Source organism: Netta rufina (genome assembly GCF_964035555.1).
Source record: "Netta rufina genome assembly, chromosome: 17".
Lineage (NCBI taxonomy): Eukaryota > Metazoa > Chordata > Aves > Anseriformes > Anatidae > Netta > Netta rufina.
Genome location: NC_140141.1, coordinates 8,756,934 through 8,777,595, shown reverse-complemented (window position 1 = coordinate 8,777,595; position 20,662 = coordinate 8,756,934). Strand labels below are relative to the sequence as shown.

Sequence of the window (20,662 nt, the reverse complement as noted above, 5' to 3'; positions counted from 1 at the left end):
AAACAGAAGCTGCAGGGAACAAGGAAAGAGAAAGGTACAAATATTTTCAGTTTCTTTAAAGCTGACCCTTGGATTCCTATAGTTGAATGCAACAATGTACAGCAAACATGCTGCTAAACTCCAGCAGCAGATGTGTTAGAAGAAATAGTCCCTAGGAACAGGCGGAAGCACCTGCCTGTTTCTCCACCCTGTGGCTGCAGATTTTAAAGGTTTAAATAATTAAATAAAAGCTAAAATGCCACTTGCTAGAGCTGAGAGCTTCCTGGGAGAACCTGTGAGTACCACCTTTGTCCTTCTTGCAGCAGTGGTGTTTTGGGTGGGCCCTGGAGGCTCTGCTCAGCTGCCTCCCCTGTCAGGGCAGGAGTGGGAATAACTCCTTGCCCACCGCCCTTCAGCACAGGGCAGCTGCCGACCCAAAACAGCGAGTATCTGGGGCACACCGAGAATGATCCTAGCAACCACCTTCTCTTTCTCATCTTGTCCTGACAGGCAGGAAAGGATATGGGGATTCTTAGTAGGTCACTTAATTAACAAAGCAAATGAGGAGAGAGGAATGAGGCTCAGATAGCTCCATTGTGCTCAGCAGACCAAGGCAGGTGGTATGTGTCCTCACACAGGAGACTGATCCCGAGTGTACGTGGATTAGACTGACCCTGCTGCTCTGTGCCTGCAGAGGAGCTGGGAGCGGGTGTCATTGAAGAGGACTCCTTCTTGTTGAACCAGGGAGGATTTCCAGCACATATGGCAGCTGAAAACCTACACCTTGAATACAAGGGCTCTGGGCTGATGCCAAAGAAGAGGATGGCCAGAGGCACGCATGTTTCTATAGGGAAGCATGCGGTCAGTGCCCACGTGCAAAAAGGGAGCCTCCTGCTGCCAGTGGGGGACAAACCTTCCTGTGCCAGGACAGAGACCTCAGCAGGCAGCAGCATGCAAAGATCGAGCCCTGAAGTGCTCCAGAGCAGGCCAGGGCCAAGGTGGGCTGGGAAGAGTGATGCTTTGGAGTTTGATCTGTCTGATGCTCCTACTCCAACTCAACCCACGTTGTCTCCAGCTGAAACCAGTCTGCTCCATGCAGTCCTGCAGGCTCCTTTGGAAACTGATGCGAGCCAGGCTGGGAGGACATGCCCTGCAGCTCAGCCCCAGCTGCCGCTTTCTACCCAAAGCCTCCTCCTCTGACTCCGTTGCCCACTCCAAAATATGAAATACAACAGCAGACACAGTGAGGCCGTTGCTCCTGGGAGAGAGCAGAGGAAGATGTGTCTCTGAGGCGTGTTCAGCCACCAGTGCTATGAGCACACTAACGTGTTTTGGGGCCGAGGCCATAAAGCACTCTGCCAAACTGCCAGCTCTCAGCCCCAGCCCACACTCACAGCCCGGCCTGGGGCACCTTGTGCACGCAGCGATCGCGTCCCTGGATCGTGGTTTACAAAGGGAACGGGGGCAGGGGACGGGCCCCGAGCCCTGCCCCACACGGGCAGACCCCGCCGGGCGCTGCGGCTGCCGCCGGCCTCGAACCAGCGGCCCCGCGGTCCTCGGAGGGGAGGGGGGGGAGCGCACAGCCAGCGGGGGGCGGGACCACGGCTCAGGTTTCCTCCAATGGGAGCGGGGGGCGGGCCGAGGGGCGGCGCTGATTGCGCGGCGCGGCTGTCAGTCACTCGGTCAGGCAGGCAGTCGCCTCAGCGCAGCGCCGAGGAGGGGGCGGCCATGGCGGTGGACCTGGGGCTGTGGAGCGGGCCGCTGAGCCTCACCGAGGTGGAGCAGAAACCCGCGCAGCCCCTGCGGGTCAAGTACGGCTCGGTGGAGATCGACGAGCTGGGCAAGGTGCTGACGCCCACCCAGGTGAGCGGGGGAGGCCCCCAGGGGGTGTGTGCGTGAGGGGGGGGTGTGCGCCTGCCCCCCTGAGGGAGCCACAAAATGGCGGCGAGGCCCCCCCGGGGGAGCAGCGGCCGCGGCCCGCCCTGGCTGGCGGCGGGGGACGCCTGGCTTTGAAGGCTTTGGCAGCAGCCGTGGGTGCCGAGCGGCCTTGAACGTTCAGGATCGAGTGTGGCTGGTCACGCCTGGCCGCCGTGCGCGGCGCTGCCGGCTGCTCCCGCTGACGCTGTCGTCGCTGCAGGTGCAGCACCGCCCCACCAGCATCGAGTGGGATGGCTGCGACCCCCAGAAGCTCTACACGCTGGTTCTCACGGACCCCGATGCGCCCAGTAGGAAGGACCCGAAGTTCAGGTAATGGGGGTGGCCCTCTTGGACTGAGCTGAGGCTCAGAAGGAGGTGGGGAGTGTGATCTAGGTTGTGGCAGTGGGGCTGGGGATAAGAAATGGCCCTGGATAGGATCAGAGCCCTTGCGTCTCTCCTTGAGACAAGGACAGTGTGGGGAAAAGGAGCTGCTTTTGCCAGGGTTATCTGGAGGTCTCCTGTACCTTGGAGAAGCGCAGCATTTGCAGCTCACTAACATGAGCCATGCGTGAGTTGGAACTAGGTTAGTGCTAGCAGTAAAATATTAAAGCAGGGACCAGCTCACTTCTGCTACATCAGGCCACTTGGAATCACATGCAGTGCTTGCTCTTACAGGGTGAGACTGTGGGCGTGGTGGAGCCGCCGGGCAGGATGGCAGCTGCCTGCTGGGCTCTGCATCCCGAAGGAGGCAGTTTGTTCTGTGGGCCTGACACCTTTGGGTCTGACCAACTAGGAGCAGCAGTGGTTGGCTTCAGTCACCTACTCTGACAACTTTGGGGGAAAACAGCTGCTCGGAGCAAGGAAGGGTCTTACCCGAGGGCTGTGACGCGGCCTGACTGCTTCTTGCTGTCTCCTGTCAGGGAATGGCATCACTTCCTGGTGACCAACATGAAAGGCAACGACGTGGGGAGCGGGACCGTGCTGTCAGATTACGTTGGGTCAGGGCCCCCCAAAGGAACAGGTCAGTACCCGGCTGCAGTTAGGGGGAGCTGAGCCTGGCTGTGCTGCGAGCGAGCAGACGCAGTGCTCGGGGCACAGCCTGTGGCTACACAAACCTCGTGTGGTGCCGCAGGGGCAGCCCCAGGGGGCCTGCCTGTAGCCAGCCCTAATCACAGCGCCCCTTGGACATCGGGCCATGGATCCGTGCCCTTCTGCCTGAATTCCGTAGCTGGGGCAGGGGGAGCGCAGCTTAGGGACAACGTGAGTCCTTCACACACCTCTTGTACATCTTTAAGCTCCTTTAGCTCACACTTACCCTGAGAACAATGGCAGCAGCTGCCAGCGTGCCCCAGGTGGACGCGGGCTTGTTCCCCGAGCAGCTGGGGTCGCTTCAAAGCCACCCTTAAACCCCAGAACCCCAGTGAGGTGTGCTTGTCGTGCTGTCTCCTCCCCGCAGGGCTGCACCGGTATGTGTGGCTGGTGTACGAGCAGCCGAAGCAGCTGAAGTGCGACGAGCCCATCCTGTCCAATCGCTCCGGCGACAAGCGAGGGAAGTTCAAGGTGGCGGCTTTCCGCAGCAAGTACAACCTGGGGGTGCCGGTGGCCGGCACCTGCTACCAGGCGGAGTGGGACGACTACGTGCCGAAGCTCTACGAGCAGCTGTCCGGGAAGTAGGGAGCAGGCACCGCACGAGCACCGCGTGGCACCCCCGACCCCCAGAGCCCGCTTGAAGCACCTCGCTGTCGTTCTGTTTGCCTGTGAGTTGAACCCGGCTGCTCCCGCACTGACCTGAGCTGAGCCATGACCTCGCTGCCGTCCACGAGCTGAATCCGCCTTGGTGTTAGCACGGTCCGGACTTGTGCTGCGCTCGTTGCTGTAGGCGCAGCCTGTAGCTAGCCCAAAAAGCTTCCGAAAAGGCCAGGGGCAGCCCCTCCGGGCCGACCTGCTCAGGGGAAGTCAAACCCTGTGAACCGCTGCCACTCGGAGCGGCCCCGCTGTGCTGACGGCGCTGCTGTGGGTGCAGAACCACTTCTGGTTGCTGCTGGCTGCGCAGCCGTCCCCTTCCAGGAGGGGAGAAGGCAGCAGGCAGAGGGAAGCTGCTTGTTTTTGTTTTTTTTCCTCAAGTATTTGCCAATGAGGTGAACCACTGAAGTCATTACTTTAAAGATAACGAGTAGAACGAGGCGGGGAAGCTGCTTGCCTTCTGATTCTCTGTTCTCTTCTGATCTCTGTAGCCCCTCGAAGCAGAGCGGCTTTGTTTTGTCTGTGTTCTGTTGTGACCAATGCGTGCTCACGGTGCAATTAAACACTTACCCAGGCGGGCGGTGTGCTTGTGTCCTTGGGGAGCAGGGGAGTGCTGGCAGCTCGGCGCGGCGCCCTTCCTTCCCCTGTTCCTTCCCCTCCCGGCACGGAGGCAAGGCTGGAGCCCTGCGAGGGGAGCACCACGTGGGCAGCGCTGCCTGAAACACACACATCGAGCCTAGAAGATAAAATGCTGATGTTTTAGGAACGGAGCTCAAGGCAGGCACGTTCCTTATAGCCAGGACAGTGTCGCTTACCCCCAACACCTCCACCACTAAACCCTTCGCATTCCTTGCTGCTCCTGGGTTCCCCCCTGAGTTGCAGCTGTCACCTCCTGTGCTGGGCACCGCCACTTGGCACCTGGGGGCGCTCCCCTTCCCCGCCGGGCTGCCGTTGTGCTGCTCCTGCAGCCTGCAGGGGGCGAGGCCTGGCGGGGCGTCCTCAGCACTCAGAAAATGAAGCACAGCTCACGGCTGTCTTCAAAGGATGTAAAGAAATGAAGCGAATGTGATTCTGCTTCACAGCACTGGAAGCCTTCCCCTTCTTTTAACTTCTTTTCTCAAAGGTACTGTTTTTTGAGGAGTGTGTAAACCACATTACAAACCTCAAAATGCTGCAGCAATGCCCCGTAAATATCAGGTACCTTGTACTTCTAAAGACATGAGCACGCCTCGGGTGAGTGGAGGCTACAGGTGAGCATGCAGCTGTGCTACGCCACCAGCACACCCCTGGGATAGCTCCTATGCACAGGGCCAGCAAAGAAAAAAGTGAGGAGTGACAGCTCTTGAAGGAAACACCCCAAATAAAGACCAAGATCCACGAAACACACAGGTGGAGAGGAGGTGCCCCAACACCTGCATTACCTGGTGCTTGGTAAGGGCTGGTTCACAGCCCAGGACTTCTCAGGCTGGAAGAAAGGCAAAAAAGCTGAGAGCAGAAGCTGTGAGTTGGCACAAACACCTCCCCTGCCCCAATAAACAGCTTCGGGGCAGCCCAGAAGCTCCCCCACCAGCGGTTCCTGCGGCAGCTTCCCCGCAGGGGCAGCCCCGGAGCCCTTCCCGCAATGAGACAGCGAGGCGTTGTGATGAACACTTTTATTTACAAATATAATTAAAAGCTCTGACAGTTATTCATGCTCTTCCTTTGAACCTGAAAAATGTTTTTTTGTTCTTTTGTTGTTTTTTCTTTTTTTTTTAAAGTGCATGCAAAAGAAGTAAAGCCTTTTTTTTTTAATCTTTTTATTGTAAGAAAATACACAGTTTGAAAGTGTGAATAATGCAATATTTATGACCGAGATCATGGGGTTGGGGGTGGACTCGGGGGAGGAACAAAAGAAACAACAAAAAAAAAAGAAAAGAAAGGGCTCAGGATGATCTGACAGACAGTGTTGAACTCCAAGTACTGAACCGGAAAGTGGGCGGGGTGGCAGGGAGCAGGAGGGAAGGGGGGAAAGAAGTAAAAAAATTTTTGATCAGAGAAACAGTTAAAATACAATATGAAAATAAGTAAAAGCTCTCCTTAAATTCCTTCTATACACAAAATACACGATTTGACAAAGCCCAATTTGTGCTACTGGGATCCTGTGGGCTCATTTAAGTGTATTCACATTCTCTGCGACAGCAGAAAATGATTATGATACAATCAAGAATATGCCGAGGACCGAGGTCTAATCCCCGCCTCGCCTGGCATGGTTCTTCTAAAAATCACCAGATCTTTGCCCCGCCCCTCCCCACCCCCAAAAAAGTAATAATATGTCACCACTGATATGTACATCACGATTAATTTTTTTTTTTCTGTAAAATGTATCAAATTTCTCAATCTTTAATAAAATTTTTTTATTATTTAATTATTCCTGATGAATAAATACCAAAAAAATAAAAATAAAATAAAATAATGCAGCAGCTAGTTAAGGTAAGGCTGCGGATTTAGTCTCTCTCCCCCTGGGTTTGTATATAGCATTTGAGGATTTTTTTTTTGCTTTGTACTTTCGTAGATTGGTGGTAAAAATGAGTGATTGCTCAAAAGCAACATACATCCACTTTTTTTTTTTTTCCATTAAAATTGTCTCCAAAGTTTTCACTGAAACATTTTTAATCATTGCACAGAGACATCAATACTGTGACATACTATGGAAAAGACCGCCAGGAGCTGTCCTGCACCGGGACTTGACACAGGGGGAAAGGGGGCCCCTGATGGAGTAAGAATATACAGGCACTAGTCCGACACGATGTCAGTAAGAGAGACAGAAAGAGAGAGAGCACGCCCGTTAACATGGGGAATGTTGGTTTTGCAAGTTTCGTCATTATTTTGTTTGCTTTTTATCTTTTTGTTGTTGCTAAATGGCAAAGAAATTTAATCTCATCTATAGTCCTCCTTGGGATATTCTAATGTGACCAAATTCCCAAAGCCCATTCGCAAGCTCTCCATGTCAAACGTTTCAATCTCTCGCTCCTGCCTTTCCAACAGAAACTTTATCCTCTCGCTGCGTTCCTTCTGGAGGGCGGCTAGCTCCTCTTCGATCTGCAAGAAGCACAGGCAGCAGCCCCTCAGGGCACAGCGCGGCAGCTCCCGGCCGGGCGCTGACCCCACGCGAGAGGGGTACGTGCCCATGGGAACCCCCTGGCAGTCCCCCCGGTGCCTACCTTTTGCTCCAGATGTGCTCTGCGCAGCGACACCCGTTGCTCCAGCTTCTGGAGTTCTCTTTCATGCTGTGCTTCTGTCTGCATCTTAATTTTGCTCTGGTACGCGTTGAGGAGCTCCATCTCCTGCTGGAGTTGCAGTCTCAGGGCTTGGCATTCCGCTTCTTGAGCCTCGTCCAGCCGGAGCTGTAAGGGGGAAGAACACCGCGTGCTGCACGGACTGACGGCCCGACTGCCCCCACGCCGCCGGCCCGGGGGCAGGAGGAGCCTCACGCTGCACCTACCGCCTGCGAGGCCATCATCTCGTTGATGCTCTGCTCGTACTGCTCTGCCAGGATGGCGAGCTTCCTCGTCTGCTCGTCCTTCAGGCTCTTCAAAATTGTCTTGTGCTCACTCTTTGGAGTTACTTCCAGCTGGTGATTCTTCAGTGCTTTGTACTGCTTAGTTTGCACTTTGCACGTGTCCTGGAACTGCTTTTTGATCTGCATTTCCATGGCCTGCCAAGGAAGGAACGATGTGAAGAGCACGAAGGGCTTTGGGAACGGGGAGGTTGTAGCGCACCCGAAAGGAGAGCCACAGCTGCCCGTGCTCTGAGCCACCTCCTGCCCCTGCACCCAGCTGGGAGCTGCTCCATGCACGCAGCGACCTAACAAGCAGCGCCAGCTCCAGCCCCTGTTGGGGTGCTGCTGACCGCGGGCCTGGGCCAGCAGCAGGACCGATGAAACCCTCCTTAACTATTTCCACCTTCTGCCACTGCTTCCTGCAGCTCGCCCAGCCCATCGCCTTGCCACCTGCCTCCCAAAACGCAGGGCGGCCTTGCTCTTAAAGGCCTCCCGTTCTCATACCCAGAAACACCTCCACCAGCTGCCTCCCTCACCACAACCACACTACGTGGAGACAGCAGAGCTGGCAGCTAGTGAGAGTGGGACCAGACGGATAAAAGCACTCTGCTGCCTTTTTTTTTTTAGGGCATCCTGAGGAGGAGCAGTGATCTCCCAGGGCAGCTCAGAGGTTTCTAACCAACCCGCGGCTGGACTAGGACAGAGCACTGCTCAGCGCGCCCAGGTTCTCTCCCTCTGTAACCTTTGAAAGTGAGGAAGCATCAGCCAGCCCCTTCCCACATCGAGGTCTGTAGGCTGACACGAGCAAGGGCATGCAGACAGCACAGCTCATCCATCAGAAGCAAGTTCTGTCACGCTGGGTTAAGGACTAGCCTGGTTTTACCCAGCAGCCTCAATCAGCACAGCACTTAAAAAAAATAAAATAAAATCCTCGTTGAGCTCATTGCTACAGTGGCTTGCAACTTCCTTACACCAAACAGCTCTGAGCAAAGGAAAGCGACGCAGAGGAGAGCTCGGAGAGCTGGTGGAGAACGCTGGCTCCGGGGTGTGGGTGCTGTGAGAGGAGCAGCAGGGGCACAGCCTGCCCGCACAGCAAGCACGGCGGGACAGAGGGTGGAAGAGGAGGAAGGAAAGCTTCCAGCACCTTCAGGTTCTTTGGTTGCTGCCGGAGCTCCATGAAATGCTTCCTGTGCAGCTCCCGCTCTCGCCGCTTGTTGTATTCCAGCTGGTTCTCGAGCTCAGTCTGGTGCTGCAGCCGGATCAGGTCCATTCGCAGCTTCTGCAGCGTGTGCAGCTGCCTGTACTCCAGCTCGCGCGTCGACTCGTCGTGCCGGATCAGCATGGCGTGCTCCATTTCTTTCTGGGTCCGCTTCTTGTTTAACTCCTGCACAAGAGGACAGCAGAGCACAAGACAGAAGTTGAATTTGCAAGGCTGGGTGCCCTAATTGCTCCTTTAGACAGCTTCTATGACTTTCACATGCCACAGAAAAACCCCAAACCAGCAGCACGATGGGAATGGTGACAAAGCAGCCACCCAGCACCCCTGTTACTGCTCCTCTGCCAGCTCCCAGGTCCCCTGGTGAGTCTCCAGCAGGTGGCACTGGGGCCACACGAGAGCCGCCTGCATCTGCTGAGAGCCCGGAGGTTTTTAATTCATCCCTGGGTGCTCCAAGCTGGGGTGACTGACAGCAATGTGCAGAATTAGGTATTTTCTGTTTTAAATTTAAATCTCTGCTAGACAGAGATACAGAGCTTCTTATTCATCACTAATACTAGAATGGCCAAAGCGGGGGAGAAAGCTCCAACATAGATTTGTTTTTTCTTACCCAGTCTGCCACCACACACAAGTAATTTATGGCCCCAGGTGCAGCATCTTTTTGTAAAATTAAAACATATTCCAAGTTTCATGCTACTTCACAACATGTACGTAACTGTTCCTCCACACAGAGCCCTACAGTCTAGGGAAACCTTCACCACGTTGCAGACCAAGGAAGGGGATGATGAGTGATTCTCTCCCTGATTGCTGCTTTTATTTCTGTCTCGGGGTAGTGCCAACAACCTGTAGAGCCTGGAGCTGAATCCAGCTCAGCTGAGCAGTGATTACAGCTGCACCTCTCACTGGCGATGTGGTGACCTTCACAGATGGTCTGCTGGTCTGCCTCTGCCTCAGCTCTCAGCCTACAAACCCATCACCGCGCTTCATGCGAGGCTCCGGCACAGCAGGGGCCGCTTTGCGCTACGTACACATCCAGTGCCCAGCACGGGGAGCGCCCCGTGTTGGCTCAGCCTAACAAATTTTTGCAGTCAAAGCAAGAAATCTCATTAGGAATTCGGAGTTGTTGCTTCATGCTGTAATCCTGTTGTACTGCTCAACGTCAGCACCTGCAAACAGGTCCTCCAAATCTGCTCTAACCCCTGTGAAGGCACTGCACGTGTTCGTGTTTAAGCCAAGGCTGCACCCCTGACAGCCAAAATAAAAAATGAGATCTACTGATATGCTGAAATCCTTTCCTGTGACACTTGTGCCTTACACTTTGGACAGGCCAACCAGCTGCTGTGGGCCTGTTTGCTCGCCCTGATTTCAGTTCAGGGCGAGCAAACAGGCACTCCACTTCTCACAAAGGCTTTCCCATTTGTACAAGAAAACCTCTTGGTGACTTGAAACATCAAGAAAAAAACATTTTAAAGGCGTTATTTACTTCAGGTACCTTACCAGTGAATATGAACTAATTAGTAGGGGCATGATTTTCAGGAAATAAACAACACTTACATCATTCGGAGAAGTAAGTCTCCTTAGAGCTTAAATGCCAGAACTCAGAGGAGTGTCTCCTGGCTAAAATACACTTAAATAGCATACTGGATAACTGAATTCTGTTCTCACCCTTGCCACAGAGCTTACACACAGTGCTAAGTGTGCCCAAATCTGATTTTTCACACAGTCATTAATTTTTGGGGTGTGATTCGCTAAGCAGCTGAGCAGCCCCAGGCACATCCAAAGTCAACAGCAGCAAAGCTCTGCATAGGTAAAATACTGGGCAGCAGTTAGTATGGTGGAATAGTCTGGTAACAGACTAAATAAATGATTATTAGAATTTTTTGACCACTCGTTCACTCTCAGCCGTTACTAAAATACCTTCCCCTTCTCATAGTCCTTGTCCAAAAATAACATTCCATGAAGAATTCAGATCCTACAGTGATGACCACAGAAAAATACCTAGAAGTAATAATTATTTTTGCAACGTGGTATTTGACTACATGCAGCCCATAAAGTGAGGGTTAATAAAAAATGAGGAGAAGCCAGACGTTAAACAGCTTCTCCTTAAACTGCCACCCCTTCTGGGCACGTTGAGCACTGGTTTGAGTGGAGCCCAATGGCAAAACCAACTTCTGATTATTTGCAGATGCTCAGAACACAGACACAACAGGACTGAATTTTTGGTATTAACATTTGTAGCATTTTGGTCTGCAACCTCTGTATTGTTCTGTTAAGGTTATTACTGTTTCACTACACCAATTTTAACTGTGTGGGTTTCCTTCAGCCAACAAGCACAACTCCTCACCTGATGTCCTTTCAGCCATCCCATCCTACAGGCGGCCCTGATGCTTACCATGGCAAAAACTGCCACACGTTGTGAAAGCAGCCCAACAGGCTCCCCCCAAAAAATCTAAAAGCCCATGTGGTATTTCTTTCTGCAAGCCAGTCTTGCCACCCTCCTCCTTCAATAAATAAAAACAGCCATGTGCCAGCTACATTTCTGTATGGAAAACGGGTTCCCAAAACACTTTTCCTACATTTTTCTCGGTTCTGTTTGACAACTTAAAATATGAAGATCTAGTATCACGCAGCTAGCAAACTTTTACAGACATGAAGCTAGAACAGTTAAGAAAATGTCTGGAAAAAGAACTGAAGAGTGCCATACTTCCCGAATGTTCTGCTGTTCCATCTCGTGCCTCTTGATCATCGTTTTTCTCTTGAAGAAACGGCAGTTTTTGTCGTAGAAGAGTCTCTGCTGGCTGAGAAGATGGGCCTCCTCTTCAGCCTGCGTGTGCTGCAGGTTCTCTTTGTGTTTGGATATTCTTTCCTGCTTCTCTTTCTTCGGTGTGCTGTGGTCCTCATTCATTTCCTGCATGCATACAGAGTCAAAAAAACAAGACTCTCCTTAGGATCACTGCGACATGGGACTTGGAGGACCTTCTGTTGCTGGCTACTCCTCTGCCATTCCGTTCACAGAAGGACACCAAAATGAGCAGGCACAAGGGGAACCAGACTCGTCCCCCTGCCATGCCCAGCCCTACTGCTTCCAGAGCTGCATTAACACACCAAGAGGAGCAGGAAGAAATGGCAATTACGCACAAATGCCTCAAGGCTGAACACTGCAGCAAGGAAAAGACAGAAAACACCACTGCAGGGGAGGCTCTGGCCATCCAGAAAAGAGAATGGGTCAAAATCCTTGGCTCCCTTCCTAGCTCTGCACCTGTTTTACAAAGGAGTCCAGCTTGGGCTTAAGTTTCCTTTACTTCAACTCATGCTCAAGTCTGTTGAATCAGATCCTCTGTGGGGCTCTTTACTGTCCATTCTGTCCCCTCTACATTCATCATAACAGCAAAGGATTTTGCTACCTGGTGGGATGATGTACTTAAATAACGTAGTTTGGGATAGATATAGGCTATGCACTGAAGTTACTTATTTCACAGAATGGTTCAGGTTGGAAGGGACCTTAAAAATCATCTAGTTGCAACCCCCTGCAATGGGCACCTCCCACCACGCCAGGCAGCCCCCAGCCCAATCCAGCCTGGCCTTGAGCATTTCCAGGGATGGGGCATCCACAGCTTCTCTGGGCAACCTATGCTAGGGCCTCACCTCCCTCATAGGAAATAATTTCTTCCTTATATCTAATCTAAATCTGTCCTCTTTAAGTATAAAACCATCACCCCTATCACTGCACTCCCTGACAAAGAGTCCCACCCCCCAGCTCCCCTGTAGCCCCCTTTAAGTACTGGCAGGCTGTTGGAAGGTCTCTCCCTGGAGCCTTCTCTTCTCCAGGCTGAACAACCCCAAATCCCTCAGCCTACCTATTTTCTACTTCATATAAGTGATCCCTGGGTTTTTAATCAAGTGACGTGTACCTCTGTTCTGATTGCTTATGGCTTGAGGGGAAAAACAAATGAGGGAAAGGGGGAAGAAGAGTGCTCTATGAACTCCCATTTCCCCTCATCACCCTTGGTTTCAAAGATTCTGCTCTACAGCAACCCACAAAGGCTCCTCCAGCATCCCTAATTCTAGAAATGCTGCCAGATGATCCCAGTTCCTGAAACTTTACTAGCTGGGAATCTAAATTTGCTTCCAAGTATGACAGCATCCCTTAAATCCTTGGGCTGGCTCAGGTTAATCAAAAAGAAAGTCTAGTTCATGTTCATGCCACACCCCGTTCAGCCCCCAAAACGATGGCTTCTTGCCTCTTTAATCTTTTCCTTGCAAAGCTTGTATTGTTTCTTCTGACTTTCTAAAAAGGTCGCCAGGTCTTTCTTCTGCTGAGCCAAAATCTGTTGCTGGAATTTCTTTTCATCTGCTGCAGCCGTCTTTGCCTGCAAGTCACAGAGAAAGGAAAAAGAACAGGGGTGAAGGAGCAGGTACTGAATCCAGCATAAATTGGTCTTCTTTTGGGCATTTTTTTTGTCTGTCATTCTCCCATCCTATGCCAGACACAGTCATGAGCGTTTGGCCAAATGCAAGCTGCTTGCACAGGAAGAAACCATAATGCCCATGTACATTTAAGAGCTTCCTCTTTCTGTCTCTTCACCGAAACCACCCCAGAGGGCAGAAGCCCACTAATTACCATGTAATTAACGTACCAATTTCTGAACAGGCTGAGTGACAGCAGAAGGACGGGTTACAGCACCACGAGCTTTGTCACAGCCTCAATAACACACCTCAGCCACGAGGCAGAAGCCTCCCCAAGGTGCCCCCAGAGTTTGTCGGTCACTTTCCACAGCTACAGCATCAGTGGGTGCCAGTGGAGCGCCCGTCACCCAGAGGGTCAGCTCGTGGCTGTGCAGTTCCTTCACAAATCTGCAGCTCCAGGCAGCGACCACTCCGTGTGCTCAAGAACGTGGGTTTAAGCAGCACTTCCACTGCCCTTTCCCTGAGAGCTGGCACACACCTCTCCCTCTCAAGCTTCTCGTACGCCTAGGGAGCCTGTATCTGTACCCACCTCTTTCTCCATCACAGCCACTTGCTTCTTGGCCAGCTTCTCCAGCTCAATGGACGAGTTGTTGGCATGCGTCTCCACCTCCTTCTGCAGCTTGAGGCGGTGCTCATCCATCTCGGCCTTCAACTTGTTTTCCAGGGCGATCAGCTGCTTCTGGTGCTGGCGCCGCATCCGCTTATATCCTGACATCTGTTCCCGCAACTCGTTCTCCTGCTCATGCTCATGGATCTGCCTTGTAACCTGATGGCAGGGAAAGGGAAAGAACTGCTAGGTGGCCGCCTTCGCTGCCCCGTTCACCGCTTACCTGTAAAGCAGGCCGCGCTCTGCTGTGCTCTTAGGAGTCAACTTCCAGGGAATGATTGCTGTTTGGGGTTTCACAGGGTGCTGCTGTTTAATATCACAAACCAGGCCAAAAGGTTTCTCCCTCCTCGTTCTTCCCTCCCATATTTTCCTGACAACTCCACGTTCATTTTCAGTAACACAGCAGAAAACGTCACGTTATGAACAGAGGAACCAGTGGGTTACTACCCATCGATACAGGAAACACCAGAGGAGATCTGGAAACGCAGGTGGCTGCTGTGCAACCTTCTTCAGACACAGGGCTCAAATCCCGAAGGTTACGTGGGCTTACAAGGTGGCATCCACTTTGAGAAACTCCCCATTCCTGGAAGCACCAGTTCAGTCCCTCAATACCTATTTCCTGCACCTCCTTCAAAATTTCTTCTTGAAATGCAAGAAGACAGCAGACTGAGCTCATTCCCTACCAGAACTGAAAGTTTTCTAACAAGGGAACACTGTTCTGGAACTGTGTGCTCTTAACGAGACTGATCAGATGGTCTAAGCAGATTTTAAACCCCGCTCAGCTGAAACAAACTCACAGGTTCCACATCATTTCCATGCCTAAGTACAGCCATGTGAAAAGAGGGAAAAAAACACCCAGTAAGTTGTGCCAAAATTTTTCAGAAGAAAACTTGAATGGGAATGCTTCCATTTCAAAAGATGTAAAGTGTCCAAGACCAATTTTTGAATTATTATTTTTTTTTAATTAAGAATACAGTCCCAGGAACTTCACATATAGAAGATGAGCAGATCTTCTAGCCTAGATCTTTCAGCCTTGGGAGCCAAAAGCCTTTCGCACACACGTAGAGCTGCAGTCTGACTCCAGAAGAGGGGACATCTCCCCTCACACTAACCATGAGCAGCAGAGCTGAGCCCTTTGCAGGGGATTACAGAAGTGTCACGAACCAAGAGCCCAGCCTGGCTGAAGAATTCCTCCAGAGGTAGCCAGGAGAAAGAACTTGGCACCTGCTCCAGCACTGCCACCATTCGGAGGTCGCATTTTGGGGACCTTTAAGGTGAGTTCAGGCATAGGATGGGATGCACCTGAAGACCTTCATTGTGCTGATGCACAAATCACGTCCTCCTTGCACGAGGAATTTTGGGATGTTATTTTGAAATCGTCGTGATTGAATACACGCTGACACCTCAGCCACCAGTGTAAGGAGGAAGCCTGCCTTCATATGGTCGGGGCTGGGTACTGAAACCCACCTCAGCCAGGCATCAGAACACGTGGGGATGTGGGAATGACTGCTGAAACACAAAGCTGGTACTAGGGGGGTGTTCTGCTATAGCTTAGGAAAAGCTGGGGAGATCTGGTAACAGCAGGAAGCAGTGCAGGATCTGCCCAATTGCGCCGTGTTTCAGGCCCTGCCTGGTTGCAAAGAGCAGAGCACTGTACAGGGCACGCTCAGCATCAACAATTCGGCAGGACAAGGCGAACAGCAAGAACATAAGAACCACAGATCTAAAAATCCACTACCAACCTTGCCAGTCTTCCCTTTGCCCTCATCTTTAAAAACAGAAGCAGCATTTCATTCCTGAAGACCAGGGAGAAGAAGGGCAGCAGGGAGCAGAAGAGCAGGAGACTTTGTGGACGTTTTATGGATCTGATGTCTGCATTCAGCATGCTCATGCTACAGAGTTAATTTATCACCGTAATCTCTAATTAAGACCAACACTCTTCAGAACTCTGGCCTCGAAGATGAGGTCCACAAACAGTGATCTCGAAGACAGCAAGGGTGAAGTTGAAAGAAATTGGAATAAGCTGCTGGATGTGACCATCTCGGTACCAGAGAAGCACTTCAGACTAAATAATATGTCAACACCTGGATGGTTACGGTTCTGACGGTGAAGCCTGTGATGGGTGCACAGCCTCAGTGACCATCTGAAAAACAAGATCTGGGCAAGTCTCAGGAATCACCTCCCTAGCGTTCTTAGACAAAGGCACTTTGAACTTTAAGAAGCATTTTGCAAATGTAATCCTGCAGATAACAATGGGGAAAGATTAAAACTGAATTGCTCACTGCAAAATTTCTTCTCCACGTAACCAGAAAATGTCAGGATCCTTTAAAGCAGAAAACTGTGGTTTCCTGAAGCTCTACTTGAAGCACGTTGAATCAGTCATTGGCAGAACCAAAACTGGGCATAAAACAGAGCAGCCTTTAAGGCATGACATTTCCTCAGTTTCTTATCCCCCTGCATCTTTGGCATACACAGTGCTGAGACAGGCAGCTGCCTTTCCCAACCTACTCTCACAGGCAGTTCACTTGTCACCAAATCCAAACTTCCTCTTTTTCACTCTCCAAGATTTTGGCTTGACGTAAGGAAGCTGGGCTCACAACTTCTCTAAACTGCCAGTTCTTAGAGTTCCTTCTTTTAAAAAAAAATAAAATAAAATAATTATATATATATGTCTCTCTACCAAGACACTGAATGTTCTCCCAAGCGAGGGTTATTCTCACCTCTTGATAACTAACCAAAATACCAAGTCCTCGTTGCTGGGTGGTGGCAGAGGACCGAGCAAGACACCAGCAGCCCCTCACAATGAGAGAACCTCCTTGAGATAAGAAAGAACAAGTCAGTATTTTAGGGCAAGGATCTGTTTGGCAGCAGCCAGATGAGTTGCTGAAGAGCACAAGCATCTGGAAAAACACGTCATTGCTTCAGCAGAAGAGGGTGCAGGGGAAGAGCCACCATGTGAACACACCAGGTTTTGGTGTCACACTGTCCCAATGTCATTTTAATGGCCACAGCCAGAGAAGAGTGCTCACATGTACCCAGACATTTGGCTTTGCACACCCAGGATGAGATCATGTAATATTTTTGCTAGTATTTGGATTTCAAAGAGAACACCAAGGCCTTCAGTAGGGTCCCTACTGCCTGATCTTTCTATGAAGTTTTACCCATTAGAACATTTCATTTGAAAGCTGCAAAAGCAGGTATCAAGGAAATATGTGAGGTGGTGGAGAGCTAAGGGGTTGAGTATGGAAGACACCCAGAAATGCAAACCAGTGCCTCTCTGCACATATCTAAAAGAACACCTTTCACTGGAAAATGTTGATAGGTGCAGTCTTGTCAACACGCACAACCTGCAGCCTTCCTTTTCACTGCAGCTCTCTCAGCTCCAAGGCTTAGGTTCCTGGTTGTAACTTTTAATTTATGGATCACTGATAATCTGCGAAGTAAGATGGAGATGTGGCTGGCACCTGATCTCCTTTTCAGATACCGATTTTGAATACAACAGCAGAAATACCCAGGGTGTTTTCCTGTAGCACCGTTCCATGCTGTCCCAAGAGTGCCAGAAGGAAAAAAAAAAGAGGTGAAGAAGGTGGAACACACAATGGCCAAAGAACGTGGTGGTCCAGGAATGAGTGACTATTAAAACTGTTGCTTGAAATAAGACCAAAGGTAAGCACTTGTTTCAAAAAGCAAGAACACTCCTTCAGCTTTCTTAACCCCATTTGCCCTCTTTTTTTTTTTTTTAAGCCTGTTATAAATAATATCAAAGCATCACTGAAAGAGTGGAGAGAGATATTCACAGCCCGTTCCTTTGTGGATAACCCATTTCACTATGTTATCTGAAAGCCTGCCCAGTTTCCTTATTATTCATGTGATGCTTTTGCAGAAAAACAGGGCAGGGGAACTGCACTTAAAATCTCTGGGACATCGGGAGCGCAGAGCTGTCTAGTGCAGCCCTCCTGTTTGCGGTCCCCTTCACTCGCTAAAGCTATTAGAGCTTGTTTTTAGGAAGAGACCAGACTTCCAAGCTGACAGAGCCCTTCAGAAAGCCTTTCCTCAGCCTGCAGTATCCTGATGTCAGGGTGAACATCAGGAACGTGAGTACCTGAGACCCTGGATCTGGCCCAGGGGAAGCAATGTGCGCAGCCCACCGGCCCTGCACTCGGTGCCCCTCCTCCAGTGCTGCCCTCTTCTCTTGTCGCAGGTGGTGTCCAGCACATCCCACAGCAGATGTTTTGACACCCAAATATCACCCCATAGCGTTAAATTTGGTGTTAGAACTCCCATTTTCTGGTAATTCAGGATGTTCTGCAATGCAGGCTACGTGGCTCTCAGCTGTGTAACCTTCCTGTGCCCAAAAGCAGTGCCCAGGTGCTGAGAAGCCAACTGATGGTCAGCAGCAGTGATCTAGGAGCTATCACATAGGATTATTTATTTTTTTAGATAACATTTGAAAGAATAAATTCACACAGATGAATAGTCTGGATTTCTGGTTTCACACTAACTTTCAGACATGTTTAGGTCACCCTCCCCCTGTCAGCTACACGCCAAACCTTGTCTTCCCCCCAGGTACTGGAACAGGAGACAAGGGGGCAGGTGTGACAGTTTTCCCTTGGCCATAGCAGGACCAGCAACGTGCCACCCACTGACACCCTCCAGTCACCCAGAGGTAACTGAATGCACAGGGGTTAAAAAAAGAAGAGTGCGACAGCCACGCCAGCACTTCTATCCCAAGGATGTATACTGGCATTCTTTGTGTTTGGGGGAAAAGGCTGAAATTTAGACTGTTTTCTAGATTCCCGTTTTGGAAAATGCAGAGGTGAAAGATCATTAAAGAGAAAGCCCATCACAAAATTAACTGAAATTAACAGAAAATTAACTGAAATTAAAGTATTTTTCTTGTAAACAAACTGAAATTACTTCCCTACCCTGCAATCTCAGAACCTAAGGACACAGCAATGCCTCCTGTAACACCCAGGGGGTGTTTTGGGGAACTTCTCTCTTGTTGGGGAAGAGGATACGTACGCATGTGATGGGGAACAATGAAGTTTGTACGTGACACGCTGTGTGCTCTTCCCCAGGCCCAGTGGCTAACACAATGAGACAAGGGTTGGGACTTCCCCGTGTCCCAGAAGGTGCCATGCACGTACTGCTGCGCTGGTGTGAACTCTAAGCCTTATCAGAGCACGTTCCACAGAAAATCAGAAGCAGAAAAGTTCTCCAAAAAGCCCAGCATCTTCCTGGCCAGGTATCTTGTTAATCACTTGGTGATTGAAGCGGAGCAATTCAGGAAATCCAAGTGGCTAAGTAAGGCCTACACGGTCCCAGCCCCACAGGGGACTGCCATGGGACTGAAAAGTGACCCTGGGACATCTGCTGCCTTCCCCAGAGCTCAGAGGACTGTGAAGACCTCGCTGTCCTTATCCTTGTGCCACCCTCTTTGACCAGCTCCCAAGGGGGCCTCACCGCACGATAACTTCACCCACCCAAGAAGCTCAGGGAGGACACGTCCGAGGAAGAGAAGAGCGATGGACTCTGCTGCCGAGGGCAGGACAGGAGGTGCAGCTTTCCATGGGGAGTAAGAGATCATGAGTACGTTTCACACTGACAATGATCTAGGAATCAATTTACATACATGTTTGGATGATGGGATTTCAGCCATTTATCATTTCTTCCTTCCAGCCAACTTAACAGTATCCTACTTTTATTTGTTGAGTGCAGGCAACAGTGCTGGTGTTGTGCTGTATGCACACGCACAAAAGAGAAAAAATGTGCAAGGCAGAGGGTCTCCAGGAGACCAGAAGACCTCTAACGTGCTCATTTCTAGGTCAATTCTGAAATCAGGGAGAGGAGGATCCTGAAATCGGGGAGAGGAGGATGGGGAGCAGGGGACTCAGCCCCGGGGAGCAGTCAGGCGGTGTTACACAGAAATACCCCTGCAGAAGGTGGAACTCGGATGCCCTGCCCCAAATCTCAGCCTGCAAAGTGTCTGGTGACAGGTCTGAACGCCTCAGCGTCATTTCAGGATTTCACAGCAGCAGCAACCACCATACGGGAAGGTATTTGGCTGCTGGCACTGCCGCTGCCTTTCTGCTCGGCTGGCAACCTTTAGCTGTGGTCACACACACGCCGCTGCCTCTTGCACGCGGAGAGATCGAGCAGATCTGTGCAGGGGGATCAAGAAATGGTGATGGTGAAGGCAAAAAATAAAAAAAAAAATCAAAAAAAATCATTCAGCCAGGGCAGAGCAAGAAGGGGAGGGCTGCTGTTGTAATTTCGGGGCTGGTCCAGGATGATGTCATGGCAGCAGGCAAGCGGCACGGTGCTTCCTAACGCTCCCGTCCATGTGACCTCCAACGCCGGGGGGCCCGAATCTTTCGCTGACATGTCTGTCCATCCATCCATCCATCTGTCCATCCATCCATCCACCCCGCTTCTCACCCCGCTCCCACGAGCGGGCCCCTCTGAAGGCTGCCGCCGGCCGCAGCCGCGCGGGTGCCGGGGAGGCGGCGCGGCCGCCAACTCTGGCAGCACACACCCCTCTCGCTACTACAAAGGCATCCTACAGCAATCACATTTGCAATAGTACAAATCTGGATGGATTCAGCCCATCCCCCTCCTCTTTGTAAGCCCACAGCCCCGCCGTGAGCCCTCGGCTCTTGCAACCCCGCGGATCCCGCCCGGGGATCAGCCTGCAAAGCGCAGTCACAGCACAGTTGCTTGAAATAAATGAATGAATGAATGGGAAAAATAATTAAAAAATAATAAAAAAAATCGGCAGCAGCTCATCCTGGAAACAGCAATCTTATTGTTTCAAAACCCATATGCATCTGCATTTCCACAGCATTTAACCGTATTTCACACAAGCACATAGACACTCTTAATGCACATGCAAACAAGCACATTTGTTAATAGCAGCAGCCCTAACAAAGGAGATAGGTGGAAGAGGAAAAAAAAAAAATCTAAGACGATATTAGCTTCACCCACGAATGTGGCTTATTCCACATCGGCTGGAAAGATATGCAGTGTGAAAGCCCAGATATTACAGATACCCTACACCTTACATTTCACACACACGGCTAAAACATCATTCGGTGCAATATCTAGTTGCTATGCCAACAGATTAAAAAAAATTAAGAGAGAAAAATTTTTTTTCTTGACCCCTTCCCAGAGAGAGAGAGAGAAACAGAGAGACAGA

At 50.9% G+C, this 20,662-nt stretch overlaps 2 protein-coding genes across 7 annotated transcripts in view; one reads left to right on the top strand and one right to left on the bottom strand.

Annotated features, from left to right (window-relative positions):
- Positions 1-1,650: 1,650 nt before the first annotated feature.
- On the top strand, positions 1,651-4,214 carry PEBP1 (phosphatidylethanolamine binding protein 1). Its single transcript, XM_084297394.1, has 4 exons — positions 1,651-1,842; positions 2,117-2,226; positions 2,817-2,917; positions 3,353-4,214. The coding sequence occupies exons 1-4, from the start codon at positions 1,708-1,710 to the stop codon at positions 3,568-3,570; spliced, it is 564 nt and encodes a 187-aa protein (XP_084153520.1). The 5' UTR covers positions 1,651-1,707; the 3' UTR covers positions 3,571-4,214.
- Positions 4,215-4,342: 128 nt separating this feature from the next.
- The window catches only part of TAOK3 (TAO kinase 3), an 82,894-nt gene continuing 66,574 nt past the window's right edge, over positions 4,343-20,662 (bottom strand). For all 6 annotated transcript variants that reach the window (XM_084297388.1, XM_084297387.1, XM_084297392.1 and 3 more), the window contains 7 exons: positions 13,390-13,626; positions 12,635-12,763; positions 11,098-11,301; positions 8,322-8,561; positions 7,121-7,333; positions 6,840-7,022; positions 4,343-6,717 (listed from right to left, as the gene is read on the bottom strand). In XM_084297388.1, coding sequence (XP_084153514.1) covers positions 6,556-6,717; positions 6,840-7,022; positions 7,121-7,333; positions 8,322-8,561; positions 11,098-11,301; positions 12,635-12,763; positions 13,390-13,626 — 1,368 coding nt within the window. In that variant the 3' untranslated portion in view covers positions 4,343-6,555. The remainder of the gene's footprint in view (positions 6,718-6,839; positions 7,023-7,120; positions 7,334-8,321; positions 8,562-11,097; positions 11,302-12,634; positions 12,764-13,389; positions 13,627-20,662) is intronic.

What these genes read in the sequence shown, in the direction of transcription:
- PEBP1 (XM_084297394.1), top strand. Translation starts at nt 1,708, where the DNA reads ATGGCGGTGGACCTGGGGCTGTGGAGCGGGCCGCTGAGCCTCACCGAG. An exon ending in AGGTGCTGACGCCCACCCAG is followed by an intron (nt 1,843 to 2,116) that starts GTGAGCGGGGGA and finishes TCGTCGCTGCAG; the next exon opens with GTGCAGCACCGCCCCACCAG. An exon ending in AGGAAGGACCCGAAGTTCAG is followed by an intron (nt 2,227 to 2,816) that starts GTAATGGGGGTG and finishes GTCTCCTGTCAG; the next exon opens with GGAATGGCATCACTTCCTGG.